Genomic DNA, 17,107 nt, shown 5'->3' with positions numbered 1-17,107 from the left:
CCTACTCAAATGTTTCACTCTCTCACACAGCTCTTTCACACAGCAGATTGAACTCAGTTACGCTAATGTAGTTAAATTAATAGCTTTGCTACCTTTAGCGACGCTACTCATCATAGTTTGTTTAAGGCCTGGGCGCTTATTTTGCGAAAATACCGCGCTGAGTAAATGATTTCTTAATTGCAGCAGTTGATCTCCAGATCGACAGATGGCAGGAGAGTCTACAGAGATCTCAGTGACTGCAGAGCAGAGAGTGAGAAACAAACACAAACAGCGGAATCAACCCTACGCAGTAGAGGAGTGAAAACACTGACTGACTTCTGTGCGTCTGTACATTTCAGCGGTAAGATGGGCCTTTTCACTCTCATCACGTTTACCTTGAAATCACACCAAAGTAATCAAAATATAAGTTTCCAAACGTAAACTGATTGCAACTACAGTTTCCTAATACATGCCGGTAGTTTGTTAACGTATACAGTTGAGTTAAGTTGTTACAGTCAGCTGGATATATAATAGACTGGGTTTAAACTGACAAACTGGTATATGTGTATGTGTATGTGTATATGTGTGTGTGTGTGTGTGTGTGTGTGTGTATATATACATATATATATATATATGTATACACACACACACACACATATAGATATATATTTATATATATATATGTATGTGTATGTATTATGTATATGTTTGTGTGTGTGTGTGTGTGTGTACACACAGTTACTGACTGATCATCTGTGTACAGTCCGTTGTATCAGGCTGGAGCTCGTGTGGATTTCTTCTCATGGGTGCATCTGTGTGCCGGTACGGGCGCTCGCTCCTGTCTGTCCCGGGTCACAGCAGGGCCGAGGGCCACATGGGGGATCTGATGGGTGGGGATGACTCTCTGGACGGGCTGGACAGACAGGAGGACATCGCCCAGTTCCCCTATGTGGAGTTCACAGGCCGAGACAGCATCACCTGCCCCACCTGCCAGGGGTCCGGACGCATCCCGTCAGGTATGGACGTGTTATAGGGAGAATCTTGCGAAAACATGTCCGGGTCATATTTCAGCTTGATAACCAGGAGGAATGATCCATATATTAGAGCCACACTGTGACTTTAATTTCAGGACAGTTGAACAATTTGTTCCCAAAAACTGAAAGGATCTGCACATTTAAGTTATTGATTGAGGTCATGAGGTTTTAGAGATGACTGTGTGAACTTTGGTAGGATTCTTCATGTTATCTGACCGTCTGATTGAGTCGAGGCTTTTCTTTCAGGGCAGGTGAATGAGTTAGTTGCCCTGATCCCCTACAGCGATCAAAGGTTAAAGCCACGCTGGACGTAAGTTATCACACACAGCACGTTCTCTATGGAAAATGCCTGGACATTCATATTTGATATTTGCCTGTATGAGCCACAAAGTAATATGTATCTTAATAAAAAGAATGCTTATTTTAAAGTATATGCTCAATTGCTAAAAAGACATGCGCATAATCAGCGACGGAAACACATTTACAGAACAAATCCCTCCATGCGCAACAAAAAAAAACGTACATGACTTTGCCTCAAAAGTGAATGTGATTGGATATCTGGACTAACCTGTGGACCAATCACATCGCACAGCATCTCAAATGTTGGTTTGGTGGTTCTGAAATGCCTGAGCCGAAGTCTGTCATCAGAACACAATAGCTTTGTGTGTGTGGGTTTTCAAGCGTCAAACGAGTGGCACCCATTCATTTGTGTTTATCTGAAGAAGGTCAGTCGTAAATGATTTGTAAACGAATGTTCATTGTTGGGTGAACTCCCTTTAACAGACTGAAACGGACTGATGATTGTGCAATTGTTCTCCTGTCAGGAAGTCGTATGTGGTGCTGTCAGTGATTTTGTGTCTGCTGGTGTCCGTTCTGGTGGCGTTCTTCCTGTTTCCACGTCCTGTGCTGGTCCATGACGATGGCATTCGCTCTGTGACGGTCCAATTTGACCGTAACAACAGCAAAGTGCACATCAACATGATGGTGATTCAATGTCCTTAGATGAGTTTTACAATGGGTTCAATTATATTGAATGTAAAAAAATTTTTTATCAAAGTGTCCCTGTTCAGAAAATAGTATTTATAATCTTTCAGAATAAAGACTCTTGTAATATACTGGATACAATCCGTGTTCACAATGCATCTCCAATGCTTCCAATCAGAAAACTGATTTAAAGAAACTTCAAACTTGTGAAAACTGTCTGTACCGTGTGTGATGTTTCTGTATCTGATTTAAACAGAGCTCCCTGAACTTCACCAACTCTAACTTCTTCACGGTGTGGGTGGACAGTGTGAGCTGTCAGGTGCTCTACATGAAGACAGTCATTGGATCTCAAACGCTGGACAATGTCATCCACATTCAGCCTCTCAGCCAGAGACAGGTATGATGAGCCGGCTTCATTTATAACGGTCACTACCGTTCACAAGTTCGGGGTCGGTACGATTTTTCATGTTTGAAAGTCTCTTATGATAACCAAGGTTGCATTTATTTGGTCCAAGATCCAGTAAAAACAGCAGGGTAAAACGAGGCTAAAGGTGAAGAGGCGCCTTTGGTTTTAGTTTCCTCTAAACCGCTAGATTGCTCAACTTGCCGCAGCACGTTCTAAAACATCTGTTTTTCAAGATGCACGTGGATTTTTGGCTGATCTTTGACGTGATCGCGGACCGCAGCGCAAAGTTGATTCTGTGCTAATTTAATCTAATATTTGATTTTTTAAAATGTAGTAGCAAATGAAGATCGCTAAATTATTGAATATATTTGAGACAAATGTCGTCTTAATGATTTTCAGTTTTGTTCAAGCTAATTAAAGCAATAGTTTTTCAATAACGGAAGATTATGTAAAAGTATGGTGTTTGGGGTTAAAGGAAGGCACAGTAATTAACATGATGATAAATATCTGGCTGACTTTTCCATTTGTTGACATGACATGGTTAGATTCAGATGGTAAATATCATATATCATATACTGGGTGTCCACCTTAGAGGTAATCACCATATTTATAATGAAACCATCATATTTAAAATGTGACTAATCATGTCATATAATAGAATATCAGTCAATGTTACTATTGTAAATCTATTTTAAATTATTATGGGCTATCCTTCAGTGCTTTCAGAATCTTTACTTTTTAAAATAATTTTGTTAATGTACAAACTTTGCTAAAGTGGTTGTTTTGAACTACCGTATTTTCCGCACTATAAGGCGCACTTAAAAGCTGTAGAAGCCTTTCAAAAAACGACAGTGCGCCTTATAATCCGGAGCGCCTTATATATGGATCTGGCGCCTTATATTAAAGTCTGTAAAACAACCGCTGACTTAAACTTTGTTTATACTTTCGCCTGGCACTGGAGCGCGAGCCTCCGCTGACTGCGCGCGCACCTCCCCAAACAGACGAGGCATTTATACTTGACGCAACTGTTTTGTTTTAGACTGAACACCAGACCATACAACTGATTTAGACGCGCAAACTGGGTGCCGGTGTGATGAAATGTACTAATATCCGTCTGCTCGGGCAGATTCGGCTCAAATTCGTGCATCTTCGGATGCGGAGGCGCGCGCGCTGTGACAATGACGTCATTTTTGCCGCGCGCGGGCCTCCGCATCCGAAGATGCACGACTTTGAGCCGAATCTGCCCTTGTTTTTGCCCTTGTTTTACAGCTCAGCCACTTGTTTTTTCATAATTTTTTGCAAGTGGTAGATCTTGGTTTACATTTGGACTTTGGATGTGATCTTAGGCTTGAAAAGGTTGGTGACCACTGCATAATGCAAACCCAGTCAAAAGTTTGACTGCAGTATCTTCTATTCTATGCGCCTTATAATCCGGTGCGCCCTATATATGAAAACAGTTCTAAAATAGGCCATTCATTGAAGGTGCGCCTTATAATCCGGTGCGCCTTATAGTGCGGAAAATACGTATTAACTTAGACATTATTAAAAACACGATTTTAGCTAAAGTATTTGTGTCTATAACGTGTGCTTTTTGCCCAGTGCTGGTTTTGTTTTACCCCGTGTGTCTGTGGGGTAAACATTCATCCACCTCATACATTTATATAATTTTTAAACAAAATTAACAAATTTTATGATTTATTTTCGCACAAAATCTGTTGCTCCATCAATGTTCAATACAAACATATATATTTTACACTATGGGAGAAGTGAAATTTTTCTTAAGGTGTGCCTTTACCCCGTTGTACCCTAATATTGTGAAATATTAAACTGTTTACTATTTGAACATATTGTAAAACGTAATTTATTCCTGTGATCAGCATCATTCCTCCAGTCTACAGTGTCACATGATCCTCCAGAAATCAGTCTAATATGCTGATTTGATGCTCAAGAAACATGATTATGATCAATGTTAAAAGATTGTTGTCCTGCTTAATATTTTTGTGGAAACCGTGATGCGTTTATTTCAGGATACTTTGATGAATAGAAAGTTCAATAGAACAGCATTTATTTGGGATAGAAATCTTTTGTAACGTTATAAAAGTCTTTAACGTCTGGACTTTAGTGTGACAGATTGTTGAGTATTAACTTGTTTTTAAATGCAGGTGAACTTCACTGTCAGTGTGGAGGTTGGAGGAAGCCTCTCTTATGTTTAGTGAGTATCATATCAGTTCTTTTTAAGGCCTGTTCACAACAAGAACAATTGCTATAAAGATACTTATATTAGCATCATAACCAACGCATGATACCGTCCTGTTTATTATAAGCATACGCTGCAGTTTTGTCGTCTGTGGCTTTAAATGCTCAAGCTCTTCAAAGCAGGATGGATTCTGATTGGCTGTCAGTGGTTTTATCGTTCATCAGCTGGATGAAGCTGAGCCTATAGCTGTGGTGTGAGTGAGTGCACTCTGCTATTGTTTTACATATAGAACAATTTTTATATATTTATATAGTTATTGTCCTTGATGTGAATGGGCCTTTAGGATGAACACGTTGACGTCTGTGTGTCTGCTCTTCTGTTTCTGAACTGTTTGTGTCTGTTTTCTCAGTGCCTTTTGCACCATGGCAAGCATCAAGGTCCACAACATTGTGGTGTTCATGCAGTAAGTTTCTCATCACTACATTTTTGCTTCTTTTGCTGTTGTCCTTCATTGAACGTTGGAGGTGCAGTTACATTTTTAATGGGGTTCAATTAAAATTCCAAGAGGTCCGGTCTCTATATTTCCTTCCCAGCGAAGGTCCGGACAGTACTTTTTGGAACAGTTTCCTTCGGCGTAGCCGTAGTACTTTGTGAAAGAAAAAGAAAACCTAAACACTCAAAATGTTTGGGCCCCAAGAGCCAAAACAGGGATTTTTACCAATATTGGAGGCGGAGTTCGAGAAGGAAATCCTGAAAGGAGTGTTCCTTGCTGTTGAAATATGTAAAATATTAAAGTCCACGTTTGATCATATGCGTAAACCTTAAAATAGTGCTCTGTTATCCATTAAAGGGATGATTCGGAGTAAAATCAACCTAGGGTCCTTTGCACCATGACCTCGTGCCAAACACCCCAACCCCCCCCTTTTTCCCCTTGGTCGAACATCATTAAAGTTAGAGCTTAGAGATATCAGCCGGATGGTTTACTGCAGGCGCTAATGGATCCTATGATGTATCTCGTAAATTACCCCACTAATAATGCCCAGAATGGCACCAAACTTCTACAGTAGTGCAAATAGGTTCTGTACTCATAAAACGAGGCATTGGAAAGTTTGTAAGTACATCAGGAGTTTATTAAATAACACTTGCCTGACGGCTAATGCTACCGCTAACCTGGACGTCGAGGTCACTTCAGTGGTTTAGGAAAAGCACGTAAAAGTCCTGGCAGAAAGCGATGCATAAGGATGTAGTGTAACGACGAATTATTATTAGAGTCTTAGTCTTGAGTACATTCTTCATGAAATGTACCTGACGGCTTCTCTTCTACACCCCAGGACCTCTGTGAAGACCTCCTACATGGTGCGGACGACCCAGAACACGCTGGAATCGTACCACTACATCGACTGCGGCGCCAACTCCACCAACCACCAGCCCTCAGGGATGAGGTGGTCCAAACCTCACGTCCCTCAGAACGGGAAAATGCTCAGGTGAAACCACTGGACGGCTGAAGCTCAATGGCAGCACGCCTTCATCCATTCGACTCCAAGTTCTGTGCTTTAATGATACTGAACAGAGCAGCTGTGATGAAAGATATTGCTTGAATTGATTCCTCGGTTTGAAACGTATGCTCTCTGCTCAAGAGCTTCTCACTTGCTGTAGTATAAATCAATGATCTATAAAGGGTGTTATATCATTTTGCAGTGATTGATAAAAAGGGAGATTTAATTATTGCAGGGATTGTCAATGCTGAGGTGCACTTTAAAGTACTTTTTGTTCTGTAAAAATGTTATACTTTGCTTGATTATGCCAAAGATGTCATGTGTTTACTGCTGAAGTCATTTCCCTGATTGATGGTTGTTGAACCGTGTAAATTAACTTGAATCGGTCACAAAGAATCAGAACATATGTCATATATACAGCAAAATAGCATGTGCGCATGTTCTCAAAGGATTTGATATGTACTTCAGAGGTTTCGTTCTGATTGCTGTGATAATGAAGGTGAGGTGACTGTTACAAAACTATTAAGTGTGTCACTTTGCTTCTGTGAAGCCTTGAAAATTGAGATTATACAGGGTTCCCGCGGGGTCTTAAAAAGTCTTAAATTCTGAACTTTAAATTTAAGGCCTTAAAACATCTTAAAAACAGCCAGATTTTCATCCGCGGTCTTACATTTCATTTAGTCAGGTCTTAAAAAATATTTTACCCTCGTTCATTTCCAGAAACGCTGTCCGCATAAAGTTATTACAAAGTAGCAAAAAAGTATCGAAGTCGCTCGCCAAGAGGCCGTTCACATATCTTGTCTTTTTCGCGCTCAAGTTCATTCAAATGTGGGCGCGCGGTAAGCGCACTTATAATTGAAGCGACGACGCGCTCGTTTTTTTTCCAGGCGCAGCAACATGAAAAAAGACATGAAGGATGGGGGTGCACCCAAACACTGCGGGTGTTTTTATCTTCTCCGTAAATAAATCTTGTAGCAGCGCTACAGCAAGCGTTTTTCGGTGGTGGAAATCCATTAGCCACTAAAACTTTTTTGTCATTGTGGAGTTGCACAGCAACGACAGACGCCACGGGAAAATCGGACCGAATTTTACTATTAATAATAAAAGATAAGCTAAAGTGTATTGTAAATGTCACTAAATCATTTTTTATAAAAAGAATGAGTCAAAAAAGATAAATTAAAGTCTGAAATATGTGAGGTTTATCTTTTTATAAAAACCTTTTTTGTCAACTTTATTTGAACTTGTACGTTACATGTTAGTATATAACATGTTGCAAGACACTTTTAAAATCTGGATATCATTTTTAATCGTATTATTTTAATGTTTATGTTAGTGCGTATTGATGCTAATTTTATTTGTTATTGAATTGCTGTTTTTCGACATAAAACTTGGTGAATTGATTTCATTGTGTAGTATTAGTACTTTTTGAACAGGATTCTGTGATAACAGTGATAATTTTTGGCACTATAATAATTAAATGAAATGTTCATGCCATTTCATCTCTAGTTATGATCAACTATGATCAACTAAAATCAACTATGTGTTTTTTACAGTATGCCTATAATATGCAAAGTACAATTTTCTATAAAAAAAATTATATCTGATTCTGTTCTTTTCTCTTACACGCGTTGTTGGGTCTGGAAGGTTACTAATGTGATTGCTTTATCTGTAAATTAAATTAATGCTTTTTCAATTACTGAATTCATTGAAATAAAATGAATTCTTTGATTTGAATATTTTTTGGCAATGTGTCGTGTAGGTCTTAAATTTCAATCTTTATGGTCTTAAAATGTCTTAAAAAGGTCTTAAATTTGACTAACTGAAACCTGCAGGAACCCTGATTATAGAAATTCGATGTTCAGTGATTATAAATCAAAATTATAAAAAAATAAGAAAAAATGGTTTTCTTACTCATGCATTCAAGTTTTTATCTAACGAATTCTGAAAATGTTTACGTTCATGAATCATTGACAATCATAAGAATCAGATTACTGCTTGTTTAGATGTTTTAAGAAGGGTGTTCGTTTCTTACCTGAAGTTGCACATTTGGATTAATTATTTCTATTTTTTTATGTAAAATATACGTTTGACTGTATTTTCCATTGTCTAAAATTAGACAAATAAGCTGATAATAAAAAGTTTGTTTTGAATAGCATTTGGGAAGAAAAATAAAATCTTTTTTTGTCATTGTTTTTTATTATTGTATGAAGCCATTCTTTTTTTCTTTTTTTTCTCAAATTTCCACATGCCAGATTTTGAACATAAACATTCAGTGAAAACTGTCCGGTTTCATTTCAGTTGCACAAATTGCAAACTGTTAACTTTATTTTTTTGTCGACTTTTATATAATTTAGAAGCATTAAAACTGAAGAACCATCCCTGAAATAATGCAGCAACAGAAATGATCATTAAATCCATTTCATGGAACCTTGTGTAGTCAAGACCACCGAAACCGAGACCAAGACAAGTCCAGTTACCATCAAATCACTAACAATAAAATTCATTTAAGTGTTGCAGAGATGGCACAGAAGTTGCATCTGAATTGGTACAATTACACCTGCATAAATAATGCTGAGATTAATGTTTTAAAAATAACATTTTGAATATAGAAATGTGATGGGAAAAATCAAATGCTTACTTTTTAATATGAAACTAAAACTGCCAGTAGGTGGCGACAAAACAATTGAGTGATTCACGAAATCATTATTCAACGATTTGTTCGAGGAAACACAGAAGCGTGTTGCTCGGAAATGCACGACACTTCTGCTATGGATTTGTTTGAAACTATTTTTGTTGAAAAATTTTCAAAAATGTAAGTTGCTTTATTAACTTCATGTGTATTGAACGTTTGTATAAATTAAATATCACATTTGCAATCGTGCCCATATTCGAGAAAAAAGCTCTCTTGCGCTTGTGATATTGCTTAATGAAATGTCATAATATAAACAAGTACTTTTTTGCAATCATATCTTGTATGCAATTGTATGAATTTTGGGAATTTGAATTTTTTTAGACAATCCAGCATTGATTCCGAACCTGGTAACAAAAGAAATCACTTTAGGAATTTATAGAAAATGAATAATTATTGATTGCATTTTAAGCATAAGTTTTACATTAATGATGTTAACAAATAAATCAGACCATGAACCAGCAATTTAGTGATATCCTTGCATTTGTGGTCTTGAGATAAAATCCTGAGTAAGACCAAGTACAAAATGCGGTGGAGACCGAGACAAGACCAAGACTTTCAAACAATGTTTTTAAGAGTATTACACCACTAATGGACCTGCAGCCACGCTGGAAACTATCCAGGAACTCATTGCATGTGGATGGCGTTTAATAATTTATTCAGTACAGGTTATTGCAAATATATTCCATTCACATCTTCATTCTCACACTCAAGTCAGTCACATTGTTGCTCCTATTGCACTTTATACCCTGCATATAGGGAGCACATCTTGTTTTGTTGAAATTTGAAGATATTACAGCCAATCTATTGGTTGAATCTGGCACGTGTTAAGCTCAGATCAGACTGAAGTGTGTAGCTCGTTTTTTTCTCAGGGATAGTAGACTCATATCAGGAGGCAGGGCGACTGGAATCACTGAAGGTAGAGTATGCTTTTTTGCTCCTGAATGCACTACACGTCTTGCTTTAGCATGTTCCTTTGCTAAATCTGCCGTAATATTTGTTCTAGTTTCCTACTACGATTGCATTCCCATTGATCCTGTTTGCAGAATGAGTGAAGCTGTGGTTAGCGGGGTGAGAAGGTTGAGCACCATCTCAGAGACAGATGTGGACCGTGTAGAGGAGCCCGTGTCCATGGTGTCCTCGGGGGACAGCGAGTGGGTCGGATCCAGTGCTTCGCTCTGCTCGCGTGGAAAGCCCAGCGCCGAGAGCAGCACCTTCACCTCCTTTGAGTCCTATCAGCCTGACACTGCAGGTACAACGTCAATGCTTCTCTGTTTACATGTTTATTTGCGTGTCCAGTATGTAGAAGTTGTCCTGGATGCTTTAACTTTTAACTGTACTCTTCCTAATGCTGATGTAGCCCGTGCCTGTGTAAGACAACTGTGCTTTAATTGTGAAAGTGATCTAGCAGGGGTGTAACGGTACATTTATTTGTCCCGAACCGTCACGGTACAGACTTCGCGGTTCGGTGCATACAGTCAGACGATGAATACAGTCAGTCACAGGCGATCCACACTCCAGTCCAGAAGGGGGCGCTCACAGTAATGCAACACTGTTTGCTAACCGCCACAACCCGGAAAAGAGCATCAGAAGAAGAGACGATCTACGCACCAACCCAAAGCAAGAGTTCAGATGTCACGCAGCTTGCTAGTAGCCGATACGCTGAGTTTAGATTAATCTTTGTGACGCTCCACAAACTTCACGGAAAGGAAACCGGGACGGCAGAAAGTGGCAAACTAAAGTTTTCTTTATTTTACAAAAGCACAATGTTCTGTTTTTATTGTGAGTGTACACAAATAAAAATAAGACCCTTTACAGTTTTGAATGTTGTCTTACTATTATCTGTATGACCATAAATGATGGAGTATTTTAAGTAGTTTCCGCTGTTATAATGAGACGAACTCATTTGGCATTGTGGTGATTTGTGTCATGGAAGTTCTCGCTCATCTTGCCGTGATTTCTTGAAAAAGCGTAATATTGAACTTTGTGCATCCGCCATTGTCACCGCATGTTAATGAACTCACGCGTGCAAAGACAATGACAGCTTAGGCTACGCACATCACGATTATCAAACCAATATGTTTGAAAACAGTCGTTGCATTTTTCCACGCAGAATTTGGTCAATCTGTCAATTAGAGTAACAAATCAACAATTTTATTTTATGCAATATCGAACCGTGACCCCGAGACCGAGGTATACACCGAACCGTGACTTCTGTGTACCGCTACACCCCTATGAGCTAGACAGCTTGTGTGCCACTTAATAGTAATTTGAGAAATTCATACTGTAAATCAATGAAAATGAAATGTTTAATTGAACATAAATAGATTGAAAAAAAAAAAAACTTAATCAGGAAAATGTAATAAAATATTGATTTAAACAAATTGATCATATAAAATTGGTCAAAATTAAATGTAATCATTTTAAAGATTTTAATGAATAACAGTTACTTCTATTAAGTTTTACAAATGGCCAATTATAATTTCAGCACATTTATAGAAGGTTTATTATAAATATCAATAAATAAACTACACCGGCCACTTTATTAGGTACACCTGGTTTGACTTCTTTTGCCTTCCAAACTGTATTTTTGTTTGTGCTGGAAACATTGCTCAGAGTTTTTGCTCCACATCATGAAAGCATCACACAGTTGCTGCAGATTTGTCGTCTGCTCATCCATGATGTGAATCTCCCGTTCCTCCACATCCCGAAGCTGTTCGTTTGAGATCTGGTGACTGTGGAGGCCATGTGAGTTTAGTGAACTCACTGTCATGATCAAAACACCAGTTTGAGATGATTTGAGCTTTGTGACACACGTGTTATCCTGCTGGAAGTATCAGAAGATGATACACTGTGGTCATAAAGAGATGGACATGATCAGCAACAATACTCAGGTAGACTGTGGTGTTTAATCGATGCTCAATTAGTACTGAGAGGCTCAAAGTGTGCCAAGATAAAATCCCACACACCATTACTCCACCAGCAGCCTGAACCAATGTAGATCAGCAGTTTCTGAAAGACTCAGACCAGCCCGTCTGGCACCAACAACCAGGCCACGTTCAGAGTCACTTAAATCACCTTTCTTCCTCATTCTGATGCTCAGTTTGAACTTCAGCAGATCGACTTGATCATGTCTACATGCCTAAATGCATTGAGTTGCTGTCATGTGATTGGCTGATTAGATATTTGTGGTAATGAGCAGCTGAACAGGTGTAGCTAGTCAAGTGGCTGAGAGTTAATATTCTTACTGTAATTACTGTTTAAACATTTTGGATTTATTCAACAAAGACTCATGACATTATTACAAGACTATAATAAATAATTATATTAATATAATAATCAGACTGATTTCTGAAGGATCATGTGACACTGAAGACTGGAGTAATGATGCTGAAAAATCTTCAGGAATAAATTAGAGTTTAACATAGGCTATATTAAAATAGAAAACATTTTAAATTATACATAAATAATAATATTTCAGAAAATTACAGTATTTTTAATCGAATTAAAGTTTTTGTAAATTTTAAATGTAAAGTGTTTCTTAAAATAATGGTCCATTGATGTTTTACTGTAAAAAAAAATGGTTTTGCATATTATTAAAAAGCCTGAAACATTGGTCTATTTAGTTTGTTTCAGAAACGACATGGCTATAGTCAGTAAATCCTGTAGTTTCAACACCCGTATAAGCATCACTCAGTCTCAAACACACTTGTAAACATGTTAATTTGATGCGCTTGCAGCTCTCATGCAGAGCGAAGTGCACTTTTATGAGCACTTACACCAACACTCAGATGCTAAAACACTCCCTCAGTGACAGAGCCTTATGCAAGATACATGACCATAAACCTGTACTTTGAGCTATATTAAACAATTATTCCCTCACTATTGTATGTTCATCCCATGTAGTGAAACTCTATTCGGGTCGCTCTGTTTCACCAACTCCCCTGGGGAATGTGTACTCTTACATTAATGTCTGCGGGTGACCACTTATTTCTGCCAGCTGTGCATTATGTGCTCCATTTCTGCTCAAATAGCCCTTAATATAATTACCTGAAGAAAGCTCCTGTCTAAGGTTTTGCATGTGGCATTAGTCTGATTCTGTGCAAAGTGGCTAGCATGGCCATAATCATAATTATTAGGAATAATGTGCTGATGAAAGGCTGAAATGTATGTTTTGGGCTTCTCTCATTTCAGCATCCATCTAACATCCCGAAATGACTGATTTTCGTGCCCATTTCAGTGTTTTTAGAGCATCTTAGTTTTACAGTATATGGCAGCCTGCACTTAACTTGATGTATGGATGTCTAAAAAATAAATAATGCATGCAAGAAGAAGTGTTCAGGTAATGATAACTGTGATGTGCACAAATACCAGCATACTGAAAATGAATATGCTAGAGAATATTTATTAAAGCTAAGTGACATTTAACAAATATTCATGCAACTGTTAATGACGAAACGTACTGTCCCAGACAGCAACATAGTGTCGGCCCAGATCCGGGCCACATCTGTGGATTCCACCCGTACCAGATGTGGGCCGGATCTGGGCCGACACTATGGCCTTGTCCACACTAATACGTTTTCGTGTGAAAACGCATCTTTTTCTCTCCGTTTTGGCCTTCCGTCCACACTGAGACAGCGTTTTTATTAATGAAAACGAAGCATTTTGAAAACGCTCTCCAAAGTGGACAAATTACACAACGCCGTTTTCGCGTTGTAGTGTGGACTGTCAAAACGGTATTTAAAAAGGTATTACGCAAGTTTAATCATGTGACGCATATTGTACCAATAGATGTTCATGTTTATACCGGTATTGTGCCTGTTATGTGCTATTCACTTTCACACAGTTGCTAAAATATGTTACTTTGCACACTCTTCATATCACAGACCTGCAAAGATGACAGAAAATGTACTCTCATTTGCTGTCCCGTGGCAAAACATGAGAGCAGCTGCGACCTGGGGCCGGTTTCACAAAGCTATTTTAGACCGGTCTATAGTGTTAGACAAGTCTAAAATTTGCTCATAGACTAGGCTAATGCAAATTAGACTGTTTCACAAAAATAAAGACTGACTTAATTTAGACCAAAAACATTAGACACCTTACTATACTAGGTCTAAGACTCTGTTACCTTGGCAACCAGCAGTAACAATCAGTTACATTACAAACAGCCAAAAGAAAAGGGAAAATCGCTCATAATTTAAACATTTCTTCTTGTTACTACATTCTCCGCTAAATATCCCAAGTAAAATGTCCTTGTAACTGTTATAGTCCTCCAACAAACACATATTTTCCGCTGGGGTAAACTGCACTTAGCGGTTGAATGCGCTTATTCGATCCGCCATTTTTGTTTTGAAAAGTGTCTTATTTTACCCAGAATGCATTGCAGTGTAGTCCTACTTAAGATAGTCAGAGTCTTAAGTGCTTTGTGCAACGGTCTGATTTAGATGTCTATCTGAAGTCTGACTATCTACTATATCTAAGCCATAGTCAAAGTCTATCTTTGTGAAACCGGCCCCTGGACGCATCAGGGAATGCTGAGATATTTTGCTAAATAAAATTGTCCTGTCAGAAGAATTGTGCGATAACTTCATTATTTATTTTTCCGTCTGTATCATCTCAGTGAGCTTCTCTGTTTACTGTAGACGTAGCCTACAGTAAGTTGCTGTCTGGGGTACTATGATGTCATCATGCATTTTGGACATGTCAAGTGATATTTATTTTTATAGCGCTTTAGAATACAATACAGAGCCAAAGCAGCTTCAGAGAAATAAACTAAATATTTCTAACTATTATTTTGTGTCTGTGGGCCTGGGTTACTTGATTTTCTTCTGTCCAGATGACTGCGCCACCGTCCTGCTGGCTTGCCTCTACTGCCGCTTCTGTGACGTCTTCACCATGATGCCTGATGTGTGTGAGCGGGCGTTTATCCGCTGCTTCCCCTCCTGCAAGTATTTCAGCACCTCCGACGAGCAGTCCAAGGGAAAAGACTGGTGCGGCTGTAACATCGAGTTTGACTGTAATTTCATGAACTCCTGTCAAGAGGCCAGTGAGTTAATCGAGCTGGCGATGGAGATATCTGAGGTGTGCTACCGCTAATAGATTCAGGACAGAGATTCTCCATTATTCTCTGAGTTATTCGTTTTCACAAAGGACGTTTGTGATTCCACTGGTAAACCAGGGTAAAATGAGTCACCCTTTGTTTTAGGCCAGCATTCACAAAATAAAGCATGTTACAGCATTTTCAGGAACAGATCATCATTTCATTCTGACAGAATATGGGGAATATATTTGCGAGTTTTCCCTTGCCAAGTAAATTTCATTTATGACCAAAGTTTTGACTATTTAATAAATTGTGTCACATCCATAAACAAAACAAAAAATATATACTACAAAAAACACACACACACACACACACACACACACACACACATACACACACACATGGATGTTTGACGCATGTGTAAAGCATGAAAAATGGTGGGTGTGGGTACCAACCCAGCCTGGCCAAGCTGGTGTTTAGCTGGTTTTAGCTGGTCAAGATGGTCTCCCAGCCTGGCCAAGCTGGTGTTTAGCTGGTCAAGATGGTCTCCTAGCCTGGCCAAGCTGGTGTTTAGCTGGTTTTAGCTGGTCAAGATGGGCTCCTAGCCTGGCCAAGCTGGTGTTTAGCTGGTTTTAGCTGGTCAAGATGGGCTCCTAGCCTGGCCAAGCTGGTGTTTAGCTGGTCAAGATGGGCTCCTAGCCTGGCCAAGCTGGTGTTTAGCTGGTCAAGATGGTCTCCTAGCCTGGCCAAGCTGGTGTTTAGCTGGTTTTAGCTGGTCAAGATGATCTCCTAGCCTGGCCAAGTTGGTGTTTAGCTGGTTTTAGCTGGTCAAGATGATCTAGCCTAATCAAGTTGGTGTTTAGCTGGTTTTAGCTGGTCAAGATGGGCTCCTAGCCTGGCCAAGCTGGTGTTTAGCTGGTCAAGATGGTCTCCTAGCCTGGCCAAGCTGGTGTTTAGCTGGTTTTAGCTGGTCAAGATGGTCTCCCAGTCTGGCCAAGTTGGTGTTTAGCTGGTTTTAGCTGGTCAAGATGATCTAGCCTAATCAAGTTGGTGTTTAGCTGGTTTTAGCTGGTCAAGATGATCTCCTAGCCTGGCCAAGCTGGTGTTTATCTGGTTTAAACTGGTCGAGATGGTCTCCTAGCCTGGCCAAGCTGGTGTTTAGCTGGTTTTAGCTGGTCAAGATGATCTCCTAGCCTGGCCAAGCTGGTGTTTATCTGGTTTAAACTGGTCAAGATGGTCTCCTAGCCTGGCCAAGCTGGTGTTTAGCTGGTTTTAGCTGGTCAAGATGATCTCCTAGCCTGGCCAAGCTGGTGTTTAGCTGGTTTTAGCTGGTCAAGATGGTCTCCCAGCCTGGCCAAGCTAGTGTTCAGCTGGTTTTATCTGGTCTTCAAGCCTGGCCAGCTGGTATTCATCTGGTTTTAGCTGGTCATTTAAATGGGTCTACAGATGTTGTCAGGAACATTAGGCATCATAAAACAGGTAAACTAATTTTAACACTAATCTATAAAGGTATAAGAGTGGTGTAGTCTGTTTATATCCTAATTTTATCTCTTTACTTCTTTCGGTTGGATTTAGGCTTCACAATTTAAATAATTTTCTGTAGTTCTGAAGATTTTCTTGGACAAAATTGGTAAGAATCATACACTTTTGTCGTCACAGATTTTATTTTCTGCAATAATCTAAAATCCAATGGAAAAATACTAATGTTTTTTCCCCCCCGGGGTAACCAGGGTGATACTAACTTACAGGTCCCTGTAAGGCCCTCAAAATGTGATCCTTGCAGCACTTATGAAAAATGTGAAAAAGTCAACGTTGATGCCCTCTGGAGGGCAGTATGGGTAGCCCTTCATAAACCTCAAATGTTACTGATCCAGCAGTCTCGGCATGTGCAGTCAGTGAACTGGAAACCATTAATGTCTGTCAAATGGAACTAATTATCCTGCATGAATAAAAAACTTTTTTTAATAAAAAACTCTTTGTGGTCTGTAATGTGTGCAATTACATCAGTAATACAGAAAGCGATCTGTTAGCATTCATATTCATAATCAATGGTTGTGGCTCAGCTAGTTAATGAATATATATATATATATGATGGTTTAATTGAACTTGTAGGCTAAAAAAACAAATATCCCCTCCGGACATCACTATTGGCCACTACTCTATGCACTACTTGTTGCAGGTGTGTACTAATACTTTGTACATAATTATTATTCTGTAACAGAATTTTCTGTAAAAATGACAGGATTCTTTCTTTTCTTTTATAGTGTTGAGAACATCTGGTG

General features: G+C 39.0%; 2 protein-coding genes across 3 annotated transcripts; both read left to right on the top strand.

Moving 5' to 3' along the window:
• The first annotated feature begins 232 nt into the window (after positions 1 to 232).
• tmem106c (transmembrane protein 106C) lies at positions 233 to 8,283 on the top strand. Of its 2 annotated transcripts, none has more exons than XM_084099218.1 (8): positions 233 to 340; positions 743 to 995; positions 1,260 to 1,323; positions 1,838 to 1,997; positions 2,254 to 2,394; positions 4,566 to 4,615; positions 5,010 to 5,063; positions 5,932 to 8,283. In XM_084099218.1, exons 2-8 carry the CDS (start codon positions 782 to 784, stop codon positions 6,086 to 6,088), a joined length of 840 nt encoding a protein of 279 aa, XP_083955344.1. In that variant the 5' UTR covers positions 233 to 340; positions 743 to 781; the 3' UTR covers positions 6,089 to 8,283. The 2 variants fall into 2 exon arrangements, with proteins under 2 accessions (XP_083955344.1, XP_083955345.1); XM_084099219.1 differs by having other exon boundaries at positions 246 to 340; positions 718 to 995.
• Positions 8,284 to 9,602: 1,319 nt separating this feature from the next.
• On the top strand, positions 9,603 to 14,881 carry LOC311073567 (myoD family inhibitor domain-containing protein 2-like; the record flags this gene model as incomplete). Its single annotated transcript, XM_084099426.1, has 3 exons — positions 9,603 to 9,704; positions 9,832 to 10,037; positions 14,622 to 14,881. Exons 2-3 carry the CDS (start codon positions 9,833 to 9,835, stop codon positions 14,879 to 14,881), a joined length of 465 nt encoding a protein of 154 aa, XP_083955552.1. The 5' UTR covers positions 9,603 to 9,704; position 9,832.
• Positions 14,882 to 17,107: the final 2,226 nt, after the last annotated feature.

The sequence above is a fragment of the Abramis brama genome (assembly GCF_963993115.1).
Source record: "Abramis brama genome assembly, chromosome: 22".
NCBI classification, from domain to species: domain Eukaryota; kingdom Metazoa; phylum Chordata; class Actinopteri; order Cypriniformes; family Leuciscidae; genus Abramis; species Abramis brama.
Note: the sequence above shows the minus strand (reverse complement) of the source record. Positions and strands in the feature narration are given on the sequence as shown.